Raw genomic sequence first — 27,765 nt, forward strand, 5'->3', positions numbered from 1 at the left:
GAATGATCAAAAGGAGGCATACCTACATAGAATTGTCCCACAGGTTATGTGTTTAGACAGAATTGATCGATAAGATTCCTGTTTACATAGAATAGTCCAATAGGACGCATAACTACATAGAATCGATCAATAGGATGTATACTTAGATAGAGTAGACCAATAGGATGCATACTTAAATAGAGTAGACCAATAGGATGCATACTTAGATAGAGTAGAACAATAGGATTCATACTTCCATGGAATTGATCAACAAGATGCATGCTAAGATAGAATTGATCAATAAGATTTAAGCTAACATAGAATAGACCAATAGGAGTCGTAATTACATATAATTGACCAATAGGAGGAGGCATACTAACAATTAAGAGACCAATAGGATGCATACATACATGGAATTGACCAACGGTGTGCATGCTTACATAAAATTGATTAATAGGATTCATGTTTACATAGGATAGACCAATAGGACACAGTTACGTAGAATTGACCTACAGGATGCATGCTTACATAGAATTGACCAGTAGGATGCTTACTGACATATAATCGACCAATAGGATGCATGCTTACATAGAATTGACCAACAGGATAAATACTTACATGGAATTGATCCGCAAGGCCTATCGTAGCTGTTGGACTTGGGCCATCAATGCCAACCTGAAGGGCATCATATAAAATGTGTCCGGACGCATCCCCAAACATATCATTTGATAGTGACGCCGAAACCATTTCCAAGGGCAGCGATGGAGGCAGCTCACCAAGAAGCCTCTGAAAACATATCAATTACATACAGGAACTTAGTGCTACCACTCGAAACGAAATGTTGCGACTGGGTCAAAAATTAGCCAATGCAACAAAAAGGTGACGAAAAATATTTGTCGCATCAGGAGGATAAAATGATTGTAGGAGGTGAACTTACACCAAGGAAGTGATACAAATGAAAATAATATCAATATAAAGCTAAGACATCAAGCTTCATTTTCATGTAATGTCTGCCTTAGTAGACCTAGTCAAGAGATATAATAGTTTGAATGAGATCCTTTTTTGGAACGCTCAGATTCAAGCGAAGTTAGACTAAGATGTCTTTCATTTGCACTTCAGCATAGAGACGGACAGAATGGAGACGTATAACGTTGCAACTTGAATGAAATATCTGATATCAATAACTAGAGCGACAGACAGCCACACAATTAGTATGTATGTATTTTCATCATTTTAATATACAGCATATAAAATATAAGAAATTTGTAGAAGATGAGGGTCCATATGAGCAATAGCAGAGCTAATCATGGCGCCGAACCCAAGTCAGCAGACAAAGCGGCTAAAAGTCAATAGGCCTAAGCTATCCCAGTAATCCAAGCAAATGTTGTTTCAAAGTCACTTTAAATTTGTGAGCGTTGGCAATCAAGTGTAGACTGCCAGGCAATAGGATGTCTAGTGATGTCATTTTGGCACGTATTTTCCTTCTGAGCATTTTAACCATGATAAAGTTTTGTCATATATTGAAACATCAGGTAGTCAGATCACTTCAAACATCAGGTAGTCAGATTACTTCAAACATCAGGTAGTCAGATCACTTCAAACATCAGGTAGTCAGATCCCTTCAAACATCAGGTAGTCAGATCACTTCAAACATCAGGTAGTCAGATCACTTCAAACATCAGGTAGTCAGATCACTTCAAACATCAGGTAGTCAGATTACTTCAAACATCAGGTAGTCAGATCACTTCAAACATCAGGTAGTCAGATCCCTTCAAACATCAGGTAGTCAGATCACTTCAAACATCAGGTAGTCAGATCACTTCAAACATCAGGTAGTCAGACCACTTCAAACATCAGGTAGTCAGATCCCTTCGACCATCAGGTAGTCAGATCACTCCAAACATCAGGTAGTCAGATCCCTTCAAACATCAGGTAGTCAGATCACTTCAAACATCAGGTAGTCAGATCCCTTCAAACATCATGGTAGTCAGATCACTTCAAACATCAGGTAGTCAGATCACTTCAAACATCATGGTAGTCAGATCACTTCAAACATCATGGTAGTCAGATCACTTCAAACATCATAGTAGTCAGATCCCTTCAAACATCAGGTAGTCAGATCCCTTCAAACATCAGGTAGTCAGATCACTTCAAACATCAGGTAGTCAGATCCCTTCAAACATCAGGTAGTCAGATCACTTCAAACATCAGGTAGTCAGATCCCTTCAAACATCAGGTAGTCAGATCACTTCAAACATCAGGTAGTCAGATCCCTTCAAATATCATGGTAGTCAGATTACTTCAAACATCAGGTAGTCAGATCACTTCAAACATCAGGTAGTCAGATCCCTTCAAACATCATGGTAGTCAGATCCCTTCAAACATCAGGTAGTCAGATCACTTCAAACATCAGGTAGTCAGATCCCTTCAAACATCATGGTAGTCAGATCCCTTCAAACACCATGGTAGTCAGATCCCTTCAAACATCAGGTAGTCAGATCCCTTCAAACATCATGGTAGTCAGATCACTTCAAACATCAGGTAGTCAGATCCCTTCAAACATCAGGTAGTCAGATCACTTCAAACATCAGGTAGTCAGATCCCTTCTAACATCATGGTAGTCAGATCCCTTCAAACACCATGGTAGTCAGATCAGCTTCAAACATCAGGTAGTCAGATCACTTCAAACATCAGGTAGTCAGATCCCTTCAAACATCATGGTAGTCAGATCCCTTCAAACACCATGGTAGTCAGATCCCTTCAAACATCAGGTAGTCAGATCCCTTCAAACATCATGGTAGTCAGATCACTTCAAACATCCTGGTAGTCAGATCACTTCAAACATCATGGTAGTCAGATCCCTTCAAACATCAGGTAGTCAGATCCCTTCAAACATCATGGTAGTCAGATCCCTTCAAACATCATGGTAGTCAGATCAGTTCAAACATCATGGTAGTCAGATCCCTTCAAACATCAGGTAGTCAGATCCCTTCAAACATCATGGTAGTCAGATCCCTTCAAACATCATGGTAGTCAGATCACTTCAAACATCATGGTAGTCAGATCACTTCAAACATCATGGTAGTCAGATCCCTTCAAACATCAAAAAATGTCAAATAATAAAAAATACGGATATTTTCTAATAAAATCTGCTAAAATCTTTTGTACATTTATCTTTAGCAGTTAAAACACTAGAGTTTGACCAGACTGGTGCCTAATACAGTCTGCATCCAATAGTACAAGCAACTTACCAGACTGGTGCCTAATACAGTCTGCATCCAATAGTACAAGTAACTTACCAGACTGGTGCCTAATACAGTCTGCATCCAATAGCACAAGTAACTTACCAGACTGGTGCCTAATACAGTCTGCATCCAATAGTACAAGTAACTTACCAGACTGGTGCCTAATACAGTCTGCATCCAATAGTACAAGCAACTTATCAGACTGGTGCCTAATACAGTCTGTATCCAATAGTACAAGTAACTTACCAGACTGGTGCCTAATACAGTCTGCATCCAATAGTACAAGCAACTTACCAGACTGGTGCCTAATACAGTCTGCATCCAATAGTACAAGCAACTTACCAGACTGGTCCCTAATACAGTCTGCATCCAATAGTACAAGTAACTTTACCAGATTTCCAGATATTGCCACTGCTGACCAATAAGTGGCTATGGGAACACTATGGGTGCTTGTGGATCTCCTCAAAAGTCTAGGAGAGTTACAGCAGTGTTTGCCTCAAGTCGGATATACGACATGATAACCGTGTCGGGTCGCGTTCGTTCACACCGGATAAGTGATCTTTATAAATGCTTTAATGTTTTAAGGCCAGGACAGTCAAATGCTTGTTCGATAAATGCATTACACGCATGCAAAATGTTTTATTGGAATCATTTAAGGGTGCCAGACAGAGTGAGCACTTTGGTGAATTCATATCACCGATAGTGGCATATGAAAGACAACCTGAAGTTCCCAAATACATGAAAGAATTTAAATCAATGCTTATCTTAGATCATATCATACTGCTTATCATATTCATTATACCACAATAGAATACTTTTCAACCCGATGAGGAATTTCAAAAGCATCTAACGAGTATTTTATCTCTACCAGTCAAACAGCTTTAAACTACATATAATGGAGGTTGTCAATGGTGCATGCATTGTTTGATTGTACGTGTATAATCATTCGTAATAGAATACTCCACCCTTGTCTAGTACAAAAGCTTAATATCAAGCGTATCCTAGTACAATAATAGTATTACAATAGTGTTACCTATAGTGTGAAGTTGGACATCAATGAAGGAGCACTTTATTTCTAATGTTATATTACAAGAACTATATCTACACCTTTGTTTGCCTGTATGGACCAAAGATAACCAGAGATATAAATTTTACTCACCCTGTTACTTATAATTCATAATTTTACCTTTAGTTTGTGTTAATGTTATACTGACTTTTATCATAAATATTATATAAGTGCACTTTATGGGCACATTTTACTTTGCAGATTTATGGTCAAACAGAAGTACATAAACACATTTACAATTCCATGAGCGATCATACACAATTCATGCAGTTCATAGTCCATACTAGACACAACAGATCATACACAATTCATGCAGTTCATAGTCCATACTAGACACAACAGTAATCATCATATGAAACACCTTAAAGTCTAACAATGATCGTTGATGTCAGAACAAATTATCAGATTGACCTGCAACAGGGTCAGTTAAATCAAACAATTCTTATTATATTGGTATTAAGTCCACTACAAAATATGACTCCTGCATTAGAAGGAGTTGTCTCCTCTTTGTCGACAAACAAACGTAAAAGAGCAGACAATACTAATTTAATATGAATAGTATACTACTTTGCGATTTGTGGCGAGTTCACCCAATTGGTAAATGGATATTCGAAGAACAAGGACAATGTTGCCTATCAGAGCAAAAAGAACATATAGTGAGCTAATTCCGTATTTTCTAGAATCACTGCTAAACATGTAAATTTGTGACCTATAAAAACTGATTTACCTATAAAAACTGATTTATCTATAAAAACTGATAGCTGGACGTTTAAATGGACACAGTTTTTCTGACTTGAATTACATTTAAGAAGTTTTTAATGCTTCACTGCAATCGTCAAACCTAGAACAACAAAGTTTTGTTACCCTAGTAAGGAGAAGCACAGTGTCAAAATTGCAGGTGGTCTTTGCGCCCAGAAAACTAATTAACGGATTTGTTTTGTATGGATCCGTTGACAAACCCAGTCCAGAATATTGGAGTGCAGCTATCCTTTCTAACAGGAAATGAATGTTAACTTCCCTGAATGAAAAAGAGGAATCAAAGGGGCAGCCTACTTACTCAACTGGTTGATATTAGCCCATTGCTGGCTTGAAATTTTAAGTGATCACAACAAATTAAGTAGGTCAGCAGGTACATTAGAGTGCTATAATCTCGTTTGGATATAATTGACAGCCTTCCAACATACTTGTTATTTTTATAAAGATTGCATAATAATTTTGTTTCTATTTCTTGGAGCGCCACAAATTGACTATACAGTAGACATTAAATTCCAATGCAGCACCATAGACACATTGAAAAGCTGGAAATGACATCGAAGCAAAGTTATACGCTCCTCACTAATCGACAGAGTGTTAACTTTCTGTATTTGACTGATATCCTTGTAATTAATGATTTAGACAGTTCTTGAGCCAGGAGCCTTATGGCTTGTCGGGAGTCCAAGTCGGGCTATTTGAGGAACATGTAGATACAGAGGTAACAGCTAATATGATAAATATTTTCATCAATACTTTGTGCACACGTGTAAATACATGGAGAGATACGTATAAGAGAATACCGACCTGCATGCCATCAGCAGAGACAAAGTAGGCACGAGCTGAATTTCTTCTCGCCTTCAGCTCCACTGAACTGGTGCTTTCCTCAGGATTCTCAAACAAATATCCACGGGCTATAAGCTGGCTGCTGCAGTCATCACACACGAAGTCCCATTCAGAAAGGCCCCATCTTATCATGGTGCTTGACGACAGATGAACCTGTTTAACCAGTCATATGAATGTAACACAGAAATTAAAAACCCCAAGTTTACTACAGGAATTTTCTATTTCAACGTAGAACTAGGACTACAAAAGTTATTTCGCATGGCTTTTAATAAGCGCAAACTAAAGTAATAGTCTGGACTCCTCATAATTGCTATTACGATGATTCCTCATAATCGCTATTACGATGATTCCTCATAATCGCTATTACGATGATTCCTCATATTCGCTATTACGATGATTCCTCATAATCGCTATTACGATGATTCCTCATAATCGCTATTACGATGATTCCTCATAATCGCTATTACGATGAACAAGCAACAGTACTATAACTCAACAATAATAGCCACGTTTATACAATAGTTGCGTTTATATTGCCATATAGTTGCCGTTATAGCGTTGGGTTGGAAACTGCCTGTCCCTGCCACTTGGACTGCCACTTGCCGGAATTCCTTTATATTTTGAACATTCCTTTACGTTTCTTAGTCTCCAATTGCATCAGCCACACATTTAAGGCTTATAACCCTTATAGACCCGTTAAACAGATCGTTGAAATGAACATTTTCAAGTACATCCGCACATATATTTCTTGCTTAAAACAAGACCATTATAACTATTAGGTCACCGCCCGTATCAGTCTATATCCAAGTAATATCAGTTCACACGTAATTCTCCCTGTGTCTAAATATTTACATACCTCATCTGGCTGACTGAGGTTCACTGGATACTTATAAACTTCATAAAACCAGCCTGCAGGGTTATCATTAGTACGACAGGAAGTGAGATTGGTCAGCGGAAAATTGTCTCCCCAGTAAATAAGGGAACACCTGCTACCAACTACAATAAGTAAAATGGGTTAGCATAGAAATATGATAGTTAGCAAAATTCTTGCAAAAAGCCATGCTAAAAGTAGAATGGGAAATTGTGATGAGTTGTCTTCTCATTAAGCGAGGAGACATGGAATTCTAAGCAGATGCCCAAGCAGCACATATGATAAAAGACTGTGAGCCATGATAATAAAAATGAAATAATAACTTTGGGCACATCTATTTGTTCACCTAAAGGGATTTAGTTCAGATTCAGAGTGGCAGTGGGAATTGGCCCTAAACTGGAGACTAATTTGGAGTAATTACATACTGCTTGTGTTTATACTTTAGTGTTCACTAGCTTTTTTCCTTTTACCTTGTTATTATTACATTTTATCATCAAACTCCAGTTGGGCTTGTCAGAATTCCTTGTCAGAATGCAAATTATTCTACGCTACTTGGACGAGATAGCAATTCAAGACCAGGTAAATGTCCTGTCACCACCAGCAGCCTTTTGCAAGAATTGAGCTCTGAACCGTAGTTCAAAGGTCAGAAGCTCTAAACAACTAATCCACACCGCTTAGAAGCCTAGCCTTATTAACTAGCTTAGTGGAATTTTCCATTGGCAATATGCCAGGCTAATAGCTTGAAAGGTACAGTTGTTTGACAAAGTTTTATAACCTTTACAGTTGTTTATATTTTTCTCTTAATTTATTTCAACTACACACAACACTTCTCTCACGATATGTAGTTTCAAAGTAAGAATGGGAAATGTTGTTATATATTAAATACAAATCAATTTTCTGTCCAAAGACTTTTTTATTACCCGAGCAACGCCGGGTGGTACAGCTAGTTATATATGAATCTCAATGTTTGTCAGTCTGTCCAGTTATAGCGATAAAGTTTTAGGGACCCAAAATGCGCTGCGTGCTGGATTTGAACTCACAAAGATTGCAACTGCAAGTTGGTCATCACACACACACTTAACCAGATGGCTAAACCATTCTTACCATTCCTAGTCGCTCTCAACATATACTATATATATCTTTACCCTTTTCGCGATTGCAGACGCTCAATTATTAATTAATACAGTGCACAGGGTAACGATACTCTGTCATAAGGTTTTTTTCACCTAACTATATGGAACATGATGTTTTTTCCGTCATCGCCACAGGCGAACAAATTTTTTTTCGACTTTTTCCGCCATACAGTATCAACAAAGCGTTCTGAAGAAATCAGAATTTGGCGGCTGGTGTACTGGTTAAGAAGAAATTGCAAAAATGTTGATATGCTATTTGCCGAAATCCCTTCCACAACGCCTGAAAAAAGTATATGTTGCTCGCTATCTCACTTCAGTGCTAATCGTTATAATTTATAGTCAAAAGGAATTAGAAAACCGATAAGTGGTAAAATTTAAGCCTATGACAAATTTGAAGTTTAGTAAAATACAAACTAAAACTTAGCTTCAAGTATGTGTTTAGTAAGATGAAATTTATTTGAGTTAAATTCAATGTTTATGCTATCTCAAAAGCAAGTACTCCCTACAGTACGTACTGCACAGTGTACACTCGCAGATCATAACTACTGAATACACTAAATTTAATGCAGGTAACTATAGTTACTAAGGTTAACATATTGTTCTGTTACTAATTTTTAATATGTACAATATGTATATAGAATGTTGATGATTTTTACCAGGGGGTGTTTGCATTAAATAATTACTATGGGTTTCTATACCCCTCAACAGTATTTTCGCTACAACACTAAAACGAAATAGAATCATATAAATTTATATCAAATAATTTTTTATTGTAATCATAACAAAACGGACTTTATTTAGGCATTACTTGCTAATTATTTCAGATTTACATTTAAATACCTTTACAGCTTTATTTTTTTTCTTAATTTATTTCAACAAAACACTTTTTACATGATGTGAAATTTAAAAACTACAGTTGTTTGAAAAAGTTTGAAAACCTTTACAATTGTTTTATTTTTTCTCTTAATTTATTTGAACTGCACAAATATACATTTCCCATGATATGAAATTTTAAAGTTAGAATGGCAACTGTTGTCGTATGTTAAATTAAAATATATTTTCTGTACAAAAAATATTTTTATTACCCGATCAACGCTGGGCATGCATCTAGTATTTACTAGCTGCAACAGAAGTCGTGTTCCCTTGTTCAATGCCTTGGCTGGAGGTTTAGAAAAACGATTACATTGTACAGGTTTTGAACCTCCAACTATCAGCATGGGCACCAACACTTTAATGCCTACTCCACTCAACTCACTAGGAAGTAAAAATAACTGTACACATACTTATTACATCTGACAATCTCTCAAGACACGCAGTACTGCCAGAGTACTAGTAACTATCTCTCAAGACACACAGTACTGCCAGAGTACTAGTAACTATAAAAAGCATAGAGTGAGACTGAGACGTAATTGAAAGGTACTTCACCCGCTTGACATTGTCTCTCAGCTGCACACCAATGACAGCCCGCTGTCAGGGCGCAACCTGAACAGGTGCTCTGTGGAAAACATGGATCACAGTAACTTTGCTTTATCTGCAAGATAAATAGCACAGTTGGTTGGGAAACAGAAACCTGTTCATCTCTCATGATCCTTAACACATTCAACATGATATTATGTACACAGCATCAGATGTAATGCCTACCTTAGTTATACAGAAAGTTTAAAACAAAAATATATTTGTATACCAACAGATAGAGCCAGTTAGTAGCGTCACTCCGGTTTTTTGCGTCAGCCATTTTAACAATTACTACCGGTATCTTTCGGTCTAAGCTTTCTTACTGACATTTGAGCCATTTCCATAAAACTGCATATAAAAGGTATTAAGCAACACTAGCTGTTGCATTACCAGAGTCCCTCTCTCAGCAGTACAAAAATATAATCTAGCGAGCAGGAACAGGTTCAGACATACTGTCGTCTTTGGTCTGCTGTCGCTGCTAGCCAAAGGATAAGTTTATCTATCCCTATCTCGGAGTGTGGCCACAGCACACGTTCCGGAAAGTCTAGGCAGAGTCCTTGTTGCGTATTCTACTTCGTTTCAATGAGATGCTCAGATTCCCCTCCAGCTTAGAAGCTGGTGATGCCAGTTTATTCACCAACAATCCGTCCCATGGTGCTGGTTGTATCAGTTTTCATGGTTACCCAATAGCAGGTACAAATATCCAACCTCATCCCCCTCCCCTTAGACCACCCTTCAGCCCGCCATTAACAATAAACTGTTATAATATAAAAGCCTGACTCGTAAAAAAACAATTGTTAGCATGTACTATGATCAAACCAATTGAAAGGCTGATTCCAGAATGAGCAAATCATAACCGGCTCATGACGGGTTCCAAAAATGTAGCACCCTGCCTTTTTTTTGAATTTACGAAGCAGCTTTTTTGATGCCTGCATATTATTTGCTGCTTATAACTCCAATGAAAAGCACTGGGTTACTGTTTCTAAAAAAAAACTACTACTTATAATGATGACACTCTCTCGCGTTAGAAAGGAAGAACAGGCTTACGGTACGATAGGTATGATAGGTATAAGATACAAATAATTCTGTCATTTATGCGACCTGCGCATAAATGAGAGTGCACGCATGATGCTTCCAGGTAGTTTAATAACTCCAAGCATTTAATAATCATAAAGCAGATAATATCAATAAATACTTTGTGTAACGGCAAATACATTTGTAAAGGATAGATACGGATGCGAAAGTTGAGCAGCTGCTGAACTACAACCTCATTGCTATTTATACGTACAAAATCTTTGTCTAATATCATAATTGAAATTTAGTTCTTCACTGATTAAAGGCTTGGTAGATTAGTTACTAATTAAAGAGGAGATAACTCTCTAGAAGTATAAAATATTAAGAGTAAGCCAGGCTTTGTTGAGATTTCTTTCACGTTTAATCTGATAGCTCGCAGCCTTTTCAATGCAAATAGCTCCATCGCTTTCACAACAACAATACATGAGGTTGATTGTCCTGGACTCTTTCGCTACCGTCGCGGTAATATAAGTACAGACCGTAAGCCGATGTATCGACTTGTCAATAGGGTTTCACTTTTCTTTTTACTACGAAGCTCACACATTAGTTGGACCAATCAAATTTTGGTCTCTAATGAAACATCTTTGTTACGAATCACTGCAACCAATAGAAAATATTTTGGCTCAGCAATTTCATTTCTAATTATTTTACAAAACGGGAAAACCAGATCAGTATCGTCATGGCAATAAGAAACACACCGCGTTCAATCAACGCAAAAAAGCGTCAGAAATTTTGCGAGAGTGGGATTCACTAAACAAATTTATAATTTTCTTGTAAAATTTTTTGTTCTGAATAAGATGCATTTTACAGTAAAACGATACGTTTTGATTCTTGGGAGATTGCTTAAATACTAGCAGTATATCGATTTTTCGAAAATCTGTTTAAATAATTCGATCAAAATTTAATGCGGTAGCGAAAGAGTTAATGCATGCGACAATCCATCCTTGAGTTTTTGATCAGATAGATTGTGGCTCATTTATACCGAAAATAAAAGTTCTCCAAGCAACACCAGGCCAGGCACCAATTGAACTTGGTGTTGCTTGGAGTGAGCTATTACCTAAGCCATAGATAGTCTGCGGAACTCTAGCAGTCTGATCTTATAACACTTCCCTCACGTCAGAATTGATGTCATTGAACAACACTCTTATTATAGTAAAAGTTATTCTGTAAAACTGAAGGTAGTCGATTAGCGCAAGTACTTGAGTGTCATTCTGCTGAGCTGAATGCTACGGGTTCTGAGTTCGAATGCCATACAGAGTAATATTTTATAAAGCACTATAATTACTGCCCATATTATTTCTTCACCGTGACAGTTTCAGGCAAGATTACAAAAAGATCACCGAAATTTTATAATTGTATAGATTATTCCTGACGTAGCAACAATCTGTAGGCATTCATCTGTTTTGCCAGCCAAAATTAAAACAAAAATGTCATCTAAACACGAATAGGTAATTTCATATCTGTTCAACAAAGTCCAAATCAAGCAACTGCTAGAGTTAATGGTTCAGGCAAGCATCAACTAAAGTTATCTGCCCTTGCAACGTTAATCAAGCTGTAAGTGTACACAATTCTTAATAACAGATATAGTAATGAACAGTTGTTTGTGATATTTATTAAATGATTACCTAAATACGCTAAAATAGCAAAAATATAGCTAGAAAAATCAAATACCTGAAAGGCGGAGGTATCTATGGCGATAGTATCGGTAGTAAGAGAGCCTTGAACCCCTCCATAGACATAGATCCTGCTTCGACCTTCGCTCTCCCCTACCAACATGCTGTGTCCGTGCTGTCCGAGAGCCCTCAGTATGTTCTGATTACTTGTGTCTGTCACAATAATAATCAGAGAGTCAGCAAGTGGCTCACAGCAAGTATTGAACACTTGAGTCTAAAGTATATCAGTATGTCACAGCGTTCAAGCGAAGGAGATGAAGGGGTGTACGTGTACTCGGATAGAAATTATTGCTCTAAAACAGCGATTTTACTCAGCTGTGGATGTGTTTTATTCCATCATTAAGTTAAATATATAGCACTAAGCGAAAAATCAATATAGCTAACATATTGATTAAAAACAAATAAAAGCCTAATTCTTGCCTAAGGTATGATGAGGTTCACACGAGCTGTAGAACTGCAGCTAGTTGAGGCACTGGGCCCACAGAAATTGGCAATGATGAAGGCAACACTCACCCCCTCATTAAAGTTAAAAAAGTAGGCTGGTATTGGTTAATTAGGTTTAATAAGTGGCTTTTGACACCTCTTTTAAAGTATTAAGTATTTAAATTTTAACTTTATTAAGAGACTGTTCCATTGTAATGGAACTCTACACTCTAACTTTATACTCTACACTCTATACTCCACACTCTATACTCCACACTCTGTACTCCACACTCTAACTCTACACTCCACACTCTATACTCCCTACTCTACACTCTATACCCTAACTCTACACCCTAACTCTACACCCTAACTCTACACCCTAACTCTACACTCTATACCCTAACTCTACACTCTATACCTTCACTCTACACTTTATACCCTAACTCCACACTCTATACTCTAACCCTACACTATTATATACCCTAACTCTATACTCTACACTCTATACCCTAACTCTACACTCTATACCCTAACTCTATACTCTAAAGCCGTGGTCACACGATGGCCGAACTGACTTAGGTTTGGTTTTGAGGTTGTTTTACTTCGGTTCGGCTAAGCCATATGTCACGCGGCATCTGAAGTCACTTCGCTTCCTAGATACCATAAGTATGGAGACAGGACACTGTTTCATTGGTAGTTTTTATGTATTTGAGCTAAATATTTCTATTGTAAACAAAAGTCCTTAAGAAACAATTATTAATTATAATTACCCAGCAGATTTATCAGAAGATCGTTCAGCTGCTCAAAATAAATCACTCGATACAAAGATTTTGTTAACCCTTCATATCAACAAAATTATATTTTTTGTTAACATATGAATGTTTTTCTATGCTGAGTACATAACAAACAAAAACAGTCTTTATCATAGTACTGTGGTTTTACATAAATAAATCAGTCAACGATTCTTCATCAGGATGAGTATGACACATTACTTCTATTCTACCCGAAAGAAAACCACAACCATTCTCTTACATTTATGCAAAACCTAAAGAATAGAAAAAGCATAATATTATTATGCTTTATTAGTTATCTTGAGGTGTTTACTGATGTTCTAAAAAAAGAATCAAGGAGATTGACCCACTAGAAGCTCAGATATAGCCAGCCAAACACAGGTCTACCTAATAACGAATCAGAGGAAAACCCTTCGAAAATCCCGAGAACTGTGACGTATGAAATCGACTTATTGGTAATGTGCCGGAGTTGCGCACCCTTACCGCCGTTACGTATAATGATTGTTTTAGGCTACGAGATGTGAAACGCTTCTCGTGATAGTAAAGAATTTACAGGCTAGCTCTGGTTTCTCAGGAAAATTAAGCAAACATTGTGTAGTAAAGGCATTTGCCCACAACCCCTCGCCATGATTTTTCAAAACAGCAGAGCAGATTTTGACTATTGTGCTTCAAGTTTTAACTCGATCTCCACGGATTTGCTCCGAAGATCCTCTGTTCAACGAACGACGTGTGTCTAGTCTATATGCGACATCCGCGATTTGCAGTTTGTTTAGAATAAGAAATGGGAATGTGAATTTTTGTTCATTCATCATTTTTCTACTGTGTACCTACTGCAGCATGCAGTTGATTTTCATGATTATCGCCACTATTAACAGATTGTAAGTTCACTAAAGCCATAATTTTAAAAAGAATAACTTGACCGTGCTGGTCTTGTTGTAAGAAAAGAAAACGATAACTTTTGATTTGATTTTTCTATTTATCTATTATCTTATTTATGATTATTTTTTATGATTAATATAATAATCATAATGCATATTATACAAAATAATAATATAATTGCCTCTAGAATAAATGATGTAACTAATATAATTTGTAGAAAATTCCAAATGATAACCGAGATTGATGATTGATTTAATTGATTCCATTTATTAGCTATAGTTAAAAAAATCCGAACAGCGCTAAAGATGAGTCTGAATAAGGAAGCTAAGTGGGAGAACAACAAAACTGAGCTGAACTAGCAAGATAGCGACCTAACTAACTAAAGATAGCGAAATGTTGCGAAATAATAGATGCGTGTAATTATTTTATGCTAAAACTAATCTATACGTTCGTTACACGTTACACGTTCGCACAATCTGGTTCGTAATTCTAAGAGCAATGATTGTTAGGCCCAATTTGATTGTTCTATACTTCTAGGGATTAAACCAATTAAAACGCTGTGAATGTTATAGGAAAGCACATTAGTTGACTTAATTGACCAATGGCACACAAGTCGATTTCATACGTCATATATTGATGATTACCAAAACACTTATGTTTTTTGGTAGACCTGTGTTTGGCTGGCTATATCTCAGCTTCAGGTTGGTCAATCTCCTTGATTCTTTTTTAGAACATCAGTCAACACCTCAACATAAATAATAAAGCATGATAATATTATGCTTTCTCTATTCTTTAAGTGCAACATCTTACATTTATGTAACACAATCACAAGTCCAGGTGAGCCTTGTCGTAAATTGCTTCATGTTGTTTATTTAACAAAATAAAAAGATCGTCCCATTTCTTTTTTAATTTTGCTCACACACACACACGTAAGGAGAAATGTGACGCATGCTCGCTAGAATTTCAACCAGCAAATAAGAGCAAAAGTTCGGCCACGAAATTTCGAGCAGTACCGAAATGGTTTAATTCGACCAGAAATGTCTTCAGCAGAACAATTTACAACTGACAGCTACGTCGTTTTGTGTTGTTTTGTTCGTTTCGGCTCTCGTGTGACCACCCCTTAACTCCACACTCTAACTCTATACGCTAACTTTTGAACAAATGTTTATAAGTTGGTAGCTTTAAACTCTTATATCGTTATCATACCTGTCGTAATTAACCCCAGAATATTCCTAGACAGTGAAATCAAGTAAGATATTCAATGTTTCACGTCATTTTACATTATATTTTATGACATGAAAACAAAAATAGCCTTTTATATTATTACATTAGTTTACACTAAGTACTACACTAGTACATTAATACACTATATACCCTAGGACACTTATATTTCGCTAGTATTTAGTTTCGTGAGTAGCTCACAGAGTAAAATTTCGAAGCAACTTAATTTCGCAGCTCTGATGAGTGCGAAAATATAGTGATGTGAAAATAAATGCAGTGGAACAAACATAATTATATTCCTCAGGTTCGATTCATCGATAAAAAAAATTCAATTTGCGACTAGTTTGTAATTGTGAACCGCATGTAGAATGATGTGGGCAAGGTCGATAATGCAATTTGATCGCTTGCTGCCATTTGTTTCTTGGACTATCAACAGGCCAATTTTCACTGGGGCAGCTGGCCGGCTGAGCCGCCCTAACTTTTTGGGAATTTTTTACGGTAAGTACAGTCCAACTCGAAAAACTCGCCCTCAGATAAAATGTAACATTTCATCTCAAACACAAGGTCAAATCAAACGGATTTGTTTGGTCAGTTCCAACGCAATGATAAATTCCTTCAGATAACTCGACCTCAACATCCTTTATTCGAAAAGTTATTTGCCCAACGGCCATGGACGCGGTTTTTATCGCTGTAGAATGTCACTTCATTCCAAGCCATAGAGACAAACATCAACCTCTAGTAGTTCTTAGGTATCATTATTATCATCATCAGAGGCAAAATATTTTTTGTCGACTTTTATAAAGGTTTGCAAAAGATTCAGTTTTATCAATCACCCGCTTGGCCGTGTCCCATCGAAAGCGTAAAAGCCTCCGAATGAACTTAAAATAAAATCCGCAAAATTGATCTTTGTTAAAACGCTCAAAAGGAAAAGATGTTTTTCTGAGCGTATTAACTGCGGTCATGTTTTGCCTATTTTAATTTAAAAACGTCTCGTCAGTCACATCACTTAAAACAAATCTAAAAAAATTACAAGTTATTGAAGAGGTGTCAGTGGTGAATCCAAACCTTTCCAGAGCCATGCTGCTTGTGTAGTACTGCGAGTGTCAGTGCATGTGTCTTATTTTCTTTCAACACACGGTGCTCACTGCATTGATTGACGTTCCCAGCAAACGATAACGCTAACTAATGCATGTGCATTGACATCAAATTCCTATCATTATAAATCATTCCTAATGGGAAAATAATCCTAAATAATTGCAAAATAATAACGTAATAAATTTTGACAGTCAAATTATTTTGTCGGTTTATATTTTAACGATGCTATAGTGGTCGTTAAAAACGTTAAAATAAATGTCGTTATAAAATTCAATTATACAGTATCAATGAACAAAGCTATTTAGTTTCGCTTTTTCGCTCGTTTGTTATGATAGTTTAGTTTCGCACATGAAACTTTCGCGAGAGGATGACACCGCGAAAACGCGAAAGTTAAATGCCACGAATACATAAGTGTCCTAGGGTATTATGTTGTTGGCAGCTTGATTGCTCAGGTTTGCCTAACAAGTTACTTCATATTTAATACCAGATAAATTTTAGATATGAGCATGCGATACAGTTTTCGATACGGCTGTTTGGTGACCAAGTACGAGAACAGCATCGCTCGGTCATTCTCGTCGGACCAATTTAAACAAGTTTAAAGGGGCTAAAAGTGAAAGTGAGGCAACTGAGCCAAACCAGAAAATAATGAAAATGAAAAAAACTTAGAATTAAGTTTAATGTAAGATTAAAGTTTATTTTCAAGTGTGTGTACAGTAAGCTAAGCTCATTTAAGTTGAATTCAAATTTTATATACATGTATGTTACAGTGTCCCAAAAGAGTAGCGTACCGAATGTGTTTCCATCGAGACTCTCCCACGTCGCCGTTACTGTCTTTCTCAAGGGTAAAAACTCTGTACAGTACTGTACACAATGCTACATTTTATTGCGTATCATAACCACTAGATAGATATTTGTTACTTTGTGAGCATAGGTGGTGAATTGGAACAATTAAAAACACGTTTTTGCATTGTAATATCCTGTTTAAGGTGTTTTTTTTTGGAAAATGGGAACAGATTATTTTGTATTTAGTTATTTTATATAGAAAATATTGCTTTTGAGATATGAGAGAAATGACATACGAGCTCAATCCCGGAATGCATTATGAGGTATGACTGTACTTGATTATCAGTAAAACATTCTGTACCAGCTTCATTTCATTTCTAACTCTTATATTATTTATGAATTCTATTCATTCAACTTAGCACAAAATAATCTAAAATTACAACAAATGAGTTAGCCCAAATTTTCACACATAAATAATGTGTAACATTAATCAATGAGATTGAATCAACTATAAAAAAAATTTATTCTCGATTTGAAGTGCTGTTGATTTATTTTGTAACCGTGATGTTTATTTGTAGATTTAGATGTTCCAAACCACACTGAGTTGCTCAAGGAACAAACCTTGAGAAATATACTAAAGAGGTGATTCGAGACAATCCATATGTAAGCTTTTCTAAAACAGCCTTGACCCTGACTATAGAGCCAATCATAGCTGAGAACTAGGATATGTTAGCAGGGTTGAAAGCATTATCTATATCCAAATTATAATGGGGAGGGTGAAAAAATACAACAAAGGGAGAAAATAAGAATTCGTACCTAAATAAAACAGTCAAAGCAGGGATTGGCTAATTAAAATTCATATTTGTATTAGTCATATTCCATAGAGATTTATAGTATTACCAAATTTATTCAAAAATTCATGCCATTAAAGGAAATACCCTCTATAATATATGCATGATATAGTCGACTGAAACGTTTATAATGAAATGAAAAGCTCAAGTGGTCAAGACAACTGATTCACCCTCGTTAGAAATCATCTCCCTTTCACTTAATTTTAACTAAATTCGTAATGGCAATACGTCTAAATTAATCTGTAAAATAGAAAGTTATTTAATTACCCACAAACATCTTATTAACTACTCCATAGCCACAAAATCATATTAGGTTGTTCCATCATGTTAATGATTTCACAATAAAACATGTTCTAAGCTTAGCCTACATTAGCTGCATTGAAGCCAGCCTACGGTTCTGTCTAACTATACCACTAAAGCAAAGGAGCTTGAATTAGATTTTCATAAATGATCAAGAGCAAGCAGGCCATCGGACATACTAACACATTTTTTTACGTTGAAGCCTATATGAGTATATGTACACCGCATATCTAGCGGTAACATTCCCAAATCATGTTAACCTAAAGACTTGGCTTTGGGTCAAAACTTTTTATCTTGACCTTTAATAAAAATTTTCAGCGATGCAGGAAAAAGGCTGACTGATTTGTGAGGTTACACCCAAATGACAATAACTACAGATATAACTACTATGGATATACAGAGTGAGAAAAATTACTGTTACAACTCTAGTTTATGTTGACTGTATAATTGTACAAATATAACTATTGCGGATATACATAGAGAGAAAACTTACTGTTACAACTCTAGTTTATGTTGACTGTATAATTGTACAAATATAACTACTGTGAATATACATAGAGAGAAAACTTACTGTTACAACTCTAGTTTATGTTGACTGTATAATTGTACAAATATAACTACTGTGAATATACATAGAGAGAAAACTTACTGTTACAACTCTAGTTTATGTTGACTGTATAATTGTACAGATATAACTACTGTGAATATACATAGAGAGAAAACTTACTGTTACAACTTTAGTTTATGTGACTGTGTAATTGTATAGATACAACTATTGTGGATATACATAGAGAGAAAACTTACTGTTACAACTCTAGTTTATGTTGACTGTATAATTGTACAAATATAACTATTGTGGATATACATAGAGAGAAAACTTACTGTTACAACTCTAGTTTATGTTGACTGTATAATTGTACAAATATAACTATTGTGGATATACATAGAGAGAAAACTTACTGTTACAACTCTAGTTTATGTTGACTGTATAATTGTACAAATATAACTATTGTGGATATACATAGAGAGAAAACTTACTGTTACAACTCTAGTTTATGTTGACTGTATAATTGTACAAATATAACTATTGTGGATATACATAGAGAGAAAACTTACTGTTACAACTCTAGCTTATGTTGACTGTATAATTGTACAAATATAACTATTGTGGATATACAGAGAGAGAAAACTTACGATTAAAAAGCGACCAGCTCTGGCAGCGAAGGTCAAAGACATAGACGAGTTGATTGCTGCACCGAGTCCTTGTGTGAGTGACTCCGCCATAAATGTACATCTGTCTATCGTGCAGGAGAGCGGAGTGAAATGCTGTACAAACATTATTTACATATATTACATCTAGTGCATCTATTACTTAGACTGCAAGATATTGGTTACATTCCTTTGCAGAGAGGTAGCTTTGATATGTAAATGGTAAAACCATAATCAATTAACTTGATATAGTTTTACAATTATGAAGTTATTACGTACTTCGCTACCTAACCACTATTATAGTTCCACTTACACGTCGATTGTCACACCCACTTTGAATAATTCAAATAGACTGTAGCAACATTGCCAATGCATACTTCGGCCCCTTAACCCTTTCGCAGGTGAGTTTTTGAGCCTATTTCAGATTGTCTTGGGTGAATTAATTTTTCAAAAATATGAAAGTTTTGAAACTTTATTGAAATGATATTTTTTGCTACACTATGGTTGTATGATAGGTTTGTATCATATAACAAGGCATTGTACAAACAGTTTTACACCCTTTGTGCCTGTTTGAGCTATTTAAACTACCCTTACACATGTAAATCTTTAAGAAGATTGAAAAATTTGATTGTTGTTGCGATAATGTTATATTGTTGAATAAAACATATTCTGTATTTATATTACAAATAAAGCATTTTACAAGTAGAACCCCACTTTGTAATGCACATTAGCCACTGTTTAGACTTAGTCCATAGCACATATCCATAGTCCATACAGTCTATTTGTGGTCTATAGTCAATATTGTCTAATTGTGATAAGTGACAACAGAAGCATCGTCATCACTAGACTCATCACTTATATCAAAGTCCATTAGATTCACATCAGAAAAATTTGAGTCATTGTTTGAGTCATCAACTATAGAATCTGCCAAAACAAACTGGGCCCTTCGAGTTGATCTAGCAGGTCGTTGGGAAAATGAAGCCATGATTATAAAATGTATTTTGTGTTCTCAAAAGATCAATGCTTGGATCTCACTAAGTAAAAAAGGCACAAAGAAAGGGCATCGACAGCGATCGTAAAGCATAAAAATCATTTCGGAGGAAAAAGGCTTAGTATCTTACTGAGAAAAAAAACATATCGATATTGATGACGATCGCCCAAAAGGAGTTGAAATGAAAAGATACATGTCTAAAATGTAGTTATTCAAGTCCTCACATGTGTTCTTTTACTTTAAAAGTATTTAATTTGATAGAAAAACGAACACAGACCAATAGCAAGTTCTTTTGTTCACATAAAAGCATAAAATTCGATACGGGGGAAAAAGGCTTAGTATCTTACTGAGTAAAAAAACATTGAAGGGCGTTTGATAACGATCGCCCCAAAACAAGTTGAAATGAGAAGATACACGTCTGAAATGTAGTTATTCAAGTCGTCACATGTGTTATTTTACTTTATAAAGTATTTAATTGAATAGAAAAGTGAACACAGACCAGTAGTAAGTCTTAATACGTAGTGTGTACGATATCGACATTAATGTCGCACCACCCACTACAATCGATATCGCCAAACGACATTAATGTCGCACCACCTGCAAAAGAGTTAACAAGAAATAATCTTCACCAACGAGGTTACTCGATTTTAACCAATATCAAACAGACAAGATCATACCATTTAGTTCTGAGTTCCCATGATTAACAATAGGTGATAACAATGTGCAGCCGATATAAGGATGGGAAGAACTCAGAGTAGCCTTAAGGCGTGGTCACACGAGCACCGAACCGACGTAGGATTGGTTCAGTTCGGAGGCTGGTTCGGTTCGTGGCACATGTCACACTGCCACCGAAGTAACTTCGCTTCCTAGATACCATACGTATAGAGACAGGACACGGTTTCATTGGTAGTTGTTATGTATTTGAGTTAAATATTTCTATTGTAAACAAAAAAAACTTTGAGGAACAATTATAAATTATAATTACACAGCAGATTTATCAGAAGATCGTTCGGCTGCTCAAAATAAATCACTCGATACAAATATTTTGCTAACCCTTCCCATCAACATAATTATATTTTTTTATTAACATATGAATGTTTTTCTATGCTGAGTACATAACAAACAAAAACAGTCTTTATCATAGTACTGTGGTTTTACATAAATAAATCAGTCAACGATAGTTCATCAGGATGAATATGACACATTACTTATATTCTACACGAAAGAAATCACAACCATTCCCTCACATTTATGCAAAACTTAAGTGTAACATCTTACATTTATGCAACCCAATCACAAGTCCGGGTGAACCTTGTCGTAAATTGCTTCATGTTGTTTATTTAACGAAATAAAAGTATCGTCCCATTTCTTTTTTAACTTTACTCACACGCACGTAAGAAGAAATGTGACGCGTGCTCGCTAGAATTCTAGAATTTTAACCAGCCAATAAGAGCAAGGGTTCGGCAGGAAATTTCGAGCAGTACCGAAATAGTTCGTTTCGGCCAGAAATGTCCTCAGCCGAACTTTTTAGAGCTGAAAACGACGCCGTTTTGCGTCATTTAGTTCGGTTCGGCGCTCGTGTGACCACCCCTTTACAGCAATGATTGTCCAAGCAAACACCCAGACATGCAGGAAGTTTGAATAAGTAAAGCATGAAACTTTTTTTCTGGTTAGTATAGAAAAAGTTGGCCAATCACCAGTCTGTTCCATTTTCCTTTTTTGCTAATAGTTAAGCCTCTGACAAGTTAGCTTGTTTGCAACTTTAGAGTCTCTGCCATTTTAAAAGTGCAAAGGTAGGTAACACAGAAATGTAACTCTTTCACTACGATTCTTTTTGTTCTGACAGAATTAATTCATGGTGAAAAAATTTTCTGGCATACACTCGGTATTTTTGCTATAAACGCTAGAGCCTCTGTCACAGGGCTTTAATCTAAAGTTTTTTAAATCAGCAGAAAATTCTGCACAGGAATTAATATATTTAACAAACAAAAGCCATGTTTACTACTTTTTAGTATAGTTGAACCAACTGCAAAAGATAAATGCTATCGTTTTCGCAGTTTGACAAAAACGCAGACCCAATTCTCTAACATAAAATATAGTTATCAGAAATATCTGAGGTCCAATGTTGAAGAATTTAACTCGCAGAAATACTTTTAAGGCGTATTTTACAATTTTTCGTTTCAGCTACTATAAAACCGAAAATAAAAAAAATTTGCAAACCACGATAGTATGCCGTAAATTATAAGTAAAAGAAAACTAACTGGGTTGTTTATTGGCAAAATAATAACCCAATATCCTGAATTTATTGTTGCAAAATATAGGACTGATGTTTAACCCTGTGATCAGTGAGCAAAATCTTTGTATAGGTACTAAGGTGAGCTGTTACTAAGGCTTTTGGCAGAATGAATAATATACTTGAGCCGCTAAAATAGGCTTTCCATAGCCTTTATAGCGTTAATGAATTAATAAAACAAAAAGTAATAATTTTATGGCTATTAAATGGTAAATGTAGCGAGTCCATGTTACAGTAATTGCAGAGCAACAGAACTTATGTTTGCATTTGTACACTGCCAATAGCTCACAAACTGAGCAGCACAAACCCACTATCATCTCCGGTAGACATTTTTTCGCAACATCCAAATTCATGTTAGCCTGATTAAACACAGTACGAAAGGCATAAATGAAACAGTAGCAAATATACTAATACAGTAAATATGTAACTACCTGTTCCAGGTTTAGCAACACCGGTCCCGCTTGTTGACACCTTGGACCAAATGCCTTCCTTAACGTTGTATGACCAGAGTACATCCTCAGCGTGAAGGAACCTGTGAGCAGATGTGTGATTCATGAAACTCTAAACCAACCTGTTTCACAATTTCGGACAGGCCAAGAAAACTCATTGCAGCTAAGTTGGCAGCAGAATATTTTTGCAGGCTAATCATCGCAGGGAAACTGACTATGGAACACTTGTTGCACTATGCTGTTATCATGTCGTGCAAGAGACATTGTGAGCACAGTCTACAATCACTGCAGCGTTTACTTTGTGTGTCCAGTTACCCTAGGACACTTTTATTTCGCTAGCATTTAGTTTCGTGAGTAGCACACAGAGTAAAATTTCGCTGCAACTTAATTTCGTGGCTCTGATGAGTGCAAAAATATAGTGATGTGAAAATAAATGCAGTGGAACAAACAGATTAGATTACTCAGGTCCAGTTAGCTAGTAAGAAAAATTTTTCAATTTGGGACTAGTTTTTATTTGTAAACCGGAGGTAGAAATGTGCGGGCGAGATCGATCATTCAATTTGATCGCTTGCTGCCATTTTTTCTTGGACTATCAATGATGTCTAGGTCTCTTTATATGACGATTTTGCTGTGGATATCAATGCTGCCCATTGTTGGTAAAACGTGTTATCTCTCATAATTTCGCCTTTAATGCCTGCCACTGCAAGATTTTCATTTTAGGGCTTTGAAATTTTGTTTGTGTGTTTTTAAACCTGTAACCTAACTGGTATGAAAATTTCTGATAATCCCATTTTCTTAATCTCTAGTAATCCTTCGTTAACCTGTTTTACCATCACACTGAATGTTAACAATAGCAGTGTAATTTGCTGGTAAAACGTGTTATCAGCTGCTAATAGGTTTCGTCTGCAACTTAGCTCAACATTGCTGATGGTCCATTGTGTGTAATGCATAACTCAATCACCTAACACCTCACACAAAGTCCATGGATTTAGGAGCTGCACTCAAATATATAAAACTTTCAGTAGTACGCTTTCCAAGTTACATTCGAAGGTAAATATGGCAAAGTGAGTCGACATAAATGTGCAGACTTCTCAGGAGACCTCAACACAGCCGCAAACCAACAAAAAACAGCGCGCACTAGATGAAAAGCTTCCACATGAGCACGCTAAACATCCAATGCGTGAACCTTGTAGCTTCTCCAAGAACTGCATCACACTAATAAATCAAAGACAGCACATTAAAATTTGTTTGCAATACTGGAGTGTTAGCTTTCTGGAGAGGAAAGATTTTATACACCGTCTGGTTCAACATCGAGATGCTAACATGAAACGTTTTTCTTCACGTCAACGAGGAGTGAGTATTTTAAACTTTATTATGAGATCATTTAATTCTTTAAGAAACATTGAAATGCTTGCCTTGAGACAGTATGTAACTGTTCTGTTCAAATCTGAAGTTATATTTTATGTTCGCTGCAAAATTTAGTGTTATGTTTCCATTATTTGAAATAGGCGAAAAGTAATTTATGATTTGGTTTTGGCAGACTTTGGGTTTAATTTATGTTTCGTTTACTTTTAAGCTATAACAAGGGTGAAAGTTGTTATGGCTATTTTAGGTTCACTAGATTTATCATTTGATGGACGACAAATGTGACAGAGTTGTCTGCAAAAAGTTTTTCTTGGCAACTTTTGAATATGTTAAAACTTCAAGCGTTGTAGCGTTTGCAAGGTGATCGAGAGGTGTTATGGCTAGCCCAGACAAACGTGGAAACAAGAAAGATGACACAAATCGGTTTAATCAAAAAATAGATGAGCATATGTTTTTTAAACCCGGCGATATCTTATTACCGCAGAGAGCACATCCCTAAAAGTGTTTACCTACCCTATGAACTGTCAGTTAAGGAAATATACGATGACTTTAAGACAAAAAATCCAGAAACAAGAGCTGCATGAGAGACAAAAAACAATTTTTAACCGGCATCAGACAAATTTAACAAATATATTGTCAGTCGCCATCCTGTCACATTTTGTGTTTCTTATTTTAGAACATTTGATGTTCTTTTAAGTTATTGCTTTGTTCTGTTTCTGTAATAAACTATCTAAATGGACTTTCCACTACGCAATTATTGGGTTCCACTATAAAAATGTTAATCTAATGTAGAGTAGTAGTATGTATTACGTACAATGAACCAACAGCAATGTTGAGCCAAGTTGCAGACAAAACCTATTAGCAGCTGATAACACGTTTTACCAGCAAATTACACAGCTATTGTTAACGTTCAGTGTGATGGTATAACAGGTTAACAAAGGATTACTAGAGATTAAGAAAATGGGATTATCAGAAATTTTTACATCAGTTAGGTAACAGGTTTAGAGATACACATACAAAGTTTCAAAGCCATATAATAAAAAATTTGCAGTGGCAGGCATACAATGCACAGTTATGGGAGATAACGCGTTTACCAACAATGGGCAGAATGAACAAAGCTATTTTATCTATGATATGATAGTTCATGAAATTTTCACGAGAGGATGACTCCACGAAAACGCGAAAGTTAGATGAGGCGAATACGTAAGTGTCCTAGGGTATAGAAGCAAAACTTGTGCATTATGCAATTATATGGGTGAGAGCAGTCGTGGATGATTTTATAAATAGATTGATTTGCCCCAGACCATCCTTGGCGTTCTTTGCATACCCACTAGTCCATACATATACTTCTTGTTATTTCAAACATAAGCATACATGTGATATGGAACTGGGTAATCCTACTGTATATTGGTTACAAAAAGTTATTTGTAAATAGAGTCACTAAACAGAATGGCCCCATAGAAAGAGGAGAAACTACAGACCTTGCATTGGCGTGTGTATAGCCTCCGTAAATATACAACAAGTAGTTATAGAGGACGGCGGTGTGTCCAGCCAACCTCAAACTAGGTTCATATCCTGAAATTATTGAGCAACTATTAACAAAAAAAGATTGAGCAGGTTTTATGCTATTGGATCAGCAAATGTTTCAAGCTAGAAATAACAAAATACAAACCGACTTTGTTTGGATAATTGGAATAATTTATCCTGCGAACATAATTCTGCATCGTTATGTAGCCTTGAATCCGTCTATCAGCTTAGACAGTGAGGCATATTACCTATACAGCCCAACTTCAACTTACCAATACCTTTACATACAAACTGTTGAGCTAATATTTGTCTCAACACAGAAAGTGATTTTCTACGTGCGACGTCTGAAATGTCTCACAACATTTCAGACGTGGTTATAAATTACAAATAGAAAACTTGGTAAAACTAAAACATAAAAACAATATAAAGATAAATTAATTTAATGTGATAATGTAAATTAATTTAAATTATACCTCATATAAGATAGAATTACACCCTGTATTCCTATCAGTCACTATACAACTGTACATGTGCAGTTTTAAATGTATTAATTTTTTTTTTGAGCTCAGGAACCAACTAAACAATTGACTAATGCATTCATAGAAATATTAACTCTAGCATACAACGGTTTTGCTATTAAAGTAAAATGCATAACGTGATGAGGGAAAGTTTAGAAATGGTTGGCACAAAAACTGGTGAAAAGAGAGAATTGACCAGTTAAGAAAACTTCAACATACAGCCGAGTGCATTTCAAGCAAAATGATGGATGTTGGAAAACACAGATAAAAATGAATAAGACCTGCAACCTTGCTAAGCTTCGCTGTTTGACTGCCTGTCGACAAATATCGTCATGAGGGTTCTTACCCACTGAGGATTTTTCAAGCGCACATCAGTGTATCAGTGGGTCGATGGAGCCAGCGTTATCACAGCGTAGACACTTTGTGCATTGGTTTCTCAATTCGCAAAGTGTGTACGCGTAATCAAAGTCAAATACGTAGACACATTGCTCATCCTTACCTTGTGAGATTGGACTTGTGCAAGAAATAAAACTGCCTATCATGACTGAGATCAAATAAAAGCCCAGCAACTCAGTTTCATAACTGACCTAAGTGGCAACCAAAACCAATGTGCTGGATCAACATACCCGCTTTGTACTTGACCTTCCTCCATACCAAATCCTTCAGATCAAATGTATACATGTCACTTATAGGTGAGTCGTCAGTTTTGTCCGTTCGTCCACCGTGTATCAACAACCATCGGTTGTCAATGACAACCATCACATGATCAGCAATGGCCAATGGTGAGCTAGGTAGAGAAGACCACAGGTTGTTGTCAACATTGAAAGTCCAGAGCTCATTAGAGATGCTGCCATTCTCCACAACACCTAAAAAAAGAAAATAAGAAATGGACTTGCAAGCTGTTGACAGCCTGTAAACTGTAGCACAGAAGGTGCGGCATTTATTTTTGCATTTCGTTATGTCCTTTTCACCATGTCA

At 36.1% G+C, this 27,765-nt stretch overlaps 1 protein-coding gene across 1 annotated transcript in view; it reads right to left on the reverse strand.

Annotated features, from left to right (window-relative positions):
* Positions 1 to 473: 473 nt before the first annotated feature.
* The window catches only part of LOC137402566 (attractin-like protein 1), a 43,759-nt gene continuing 16,467 nt past the window's right edge, over positions 474 to 27,765 (reverse strand). Inside the window, exons 8-17 of the mRNA XM_068089067.1 lie at positions 27,414 to 27,653; positions 26,224 to 26,317; positions 23,360 to 23,460; positions 19,630 to 19,761; positions 12,091 to 12,245; positions 9,316 to 9,421; positions 6,743 to 6,882; positions 5,848 to 6,039; positions 598 to 765; positions 474 to 488 (exon numbers count right to left, since the gene is read on the reverse strand). Coding sequence (XP_067945168.1) covers positions 474 to 488; positions 598 to 765; positions 5,848 to 6,039; positions 6,743 to 6,882; positions 9,316 to 9,421; positions 12,091 to 12,245; positions 19,630 to 19,761; positions 23,360 to 23,460; positions 26,224 to 26,317; positions 27,414 to 27,653 — 1,343 coding nt within the window. The remainder of the gene's footprint in view (positions 489 to 597; positions 766 to 5,847; positions 6,040 to 6,742; positions 6,883 to 9,315; positions 9,422 to 12,090; positions 12,246 to 19,629; positions 19,762 to 23,359; positions 23,461 to 26,223; positions 26,318 to 27,413; positions 27,654 to 27,765) is intronic.

This window comes from Watersipora subatra, chromosome 8 (genome assembly GCF_963576615.1).
Source record: "Watersipora subatra chromosome 8, tzWatSuba1.1, whole genome shotgun sequence".
Classification (NCBI taxonomy): domain Eukaryota; kingdom Metazoa; phylum Bryozoa; class Gymnolaemata; order Cheilostomatida; family Watersiporidae; genus Watersipora; species Watersipora subatra.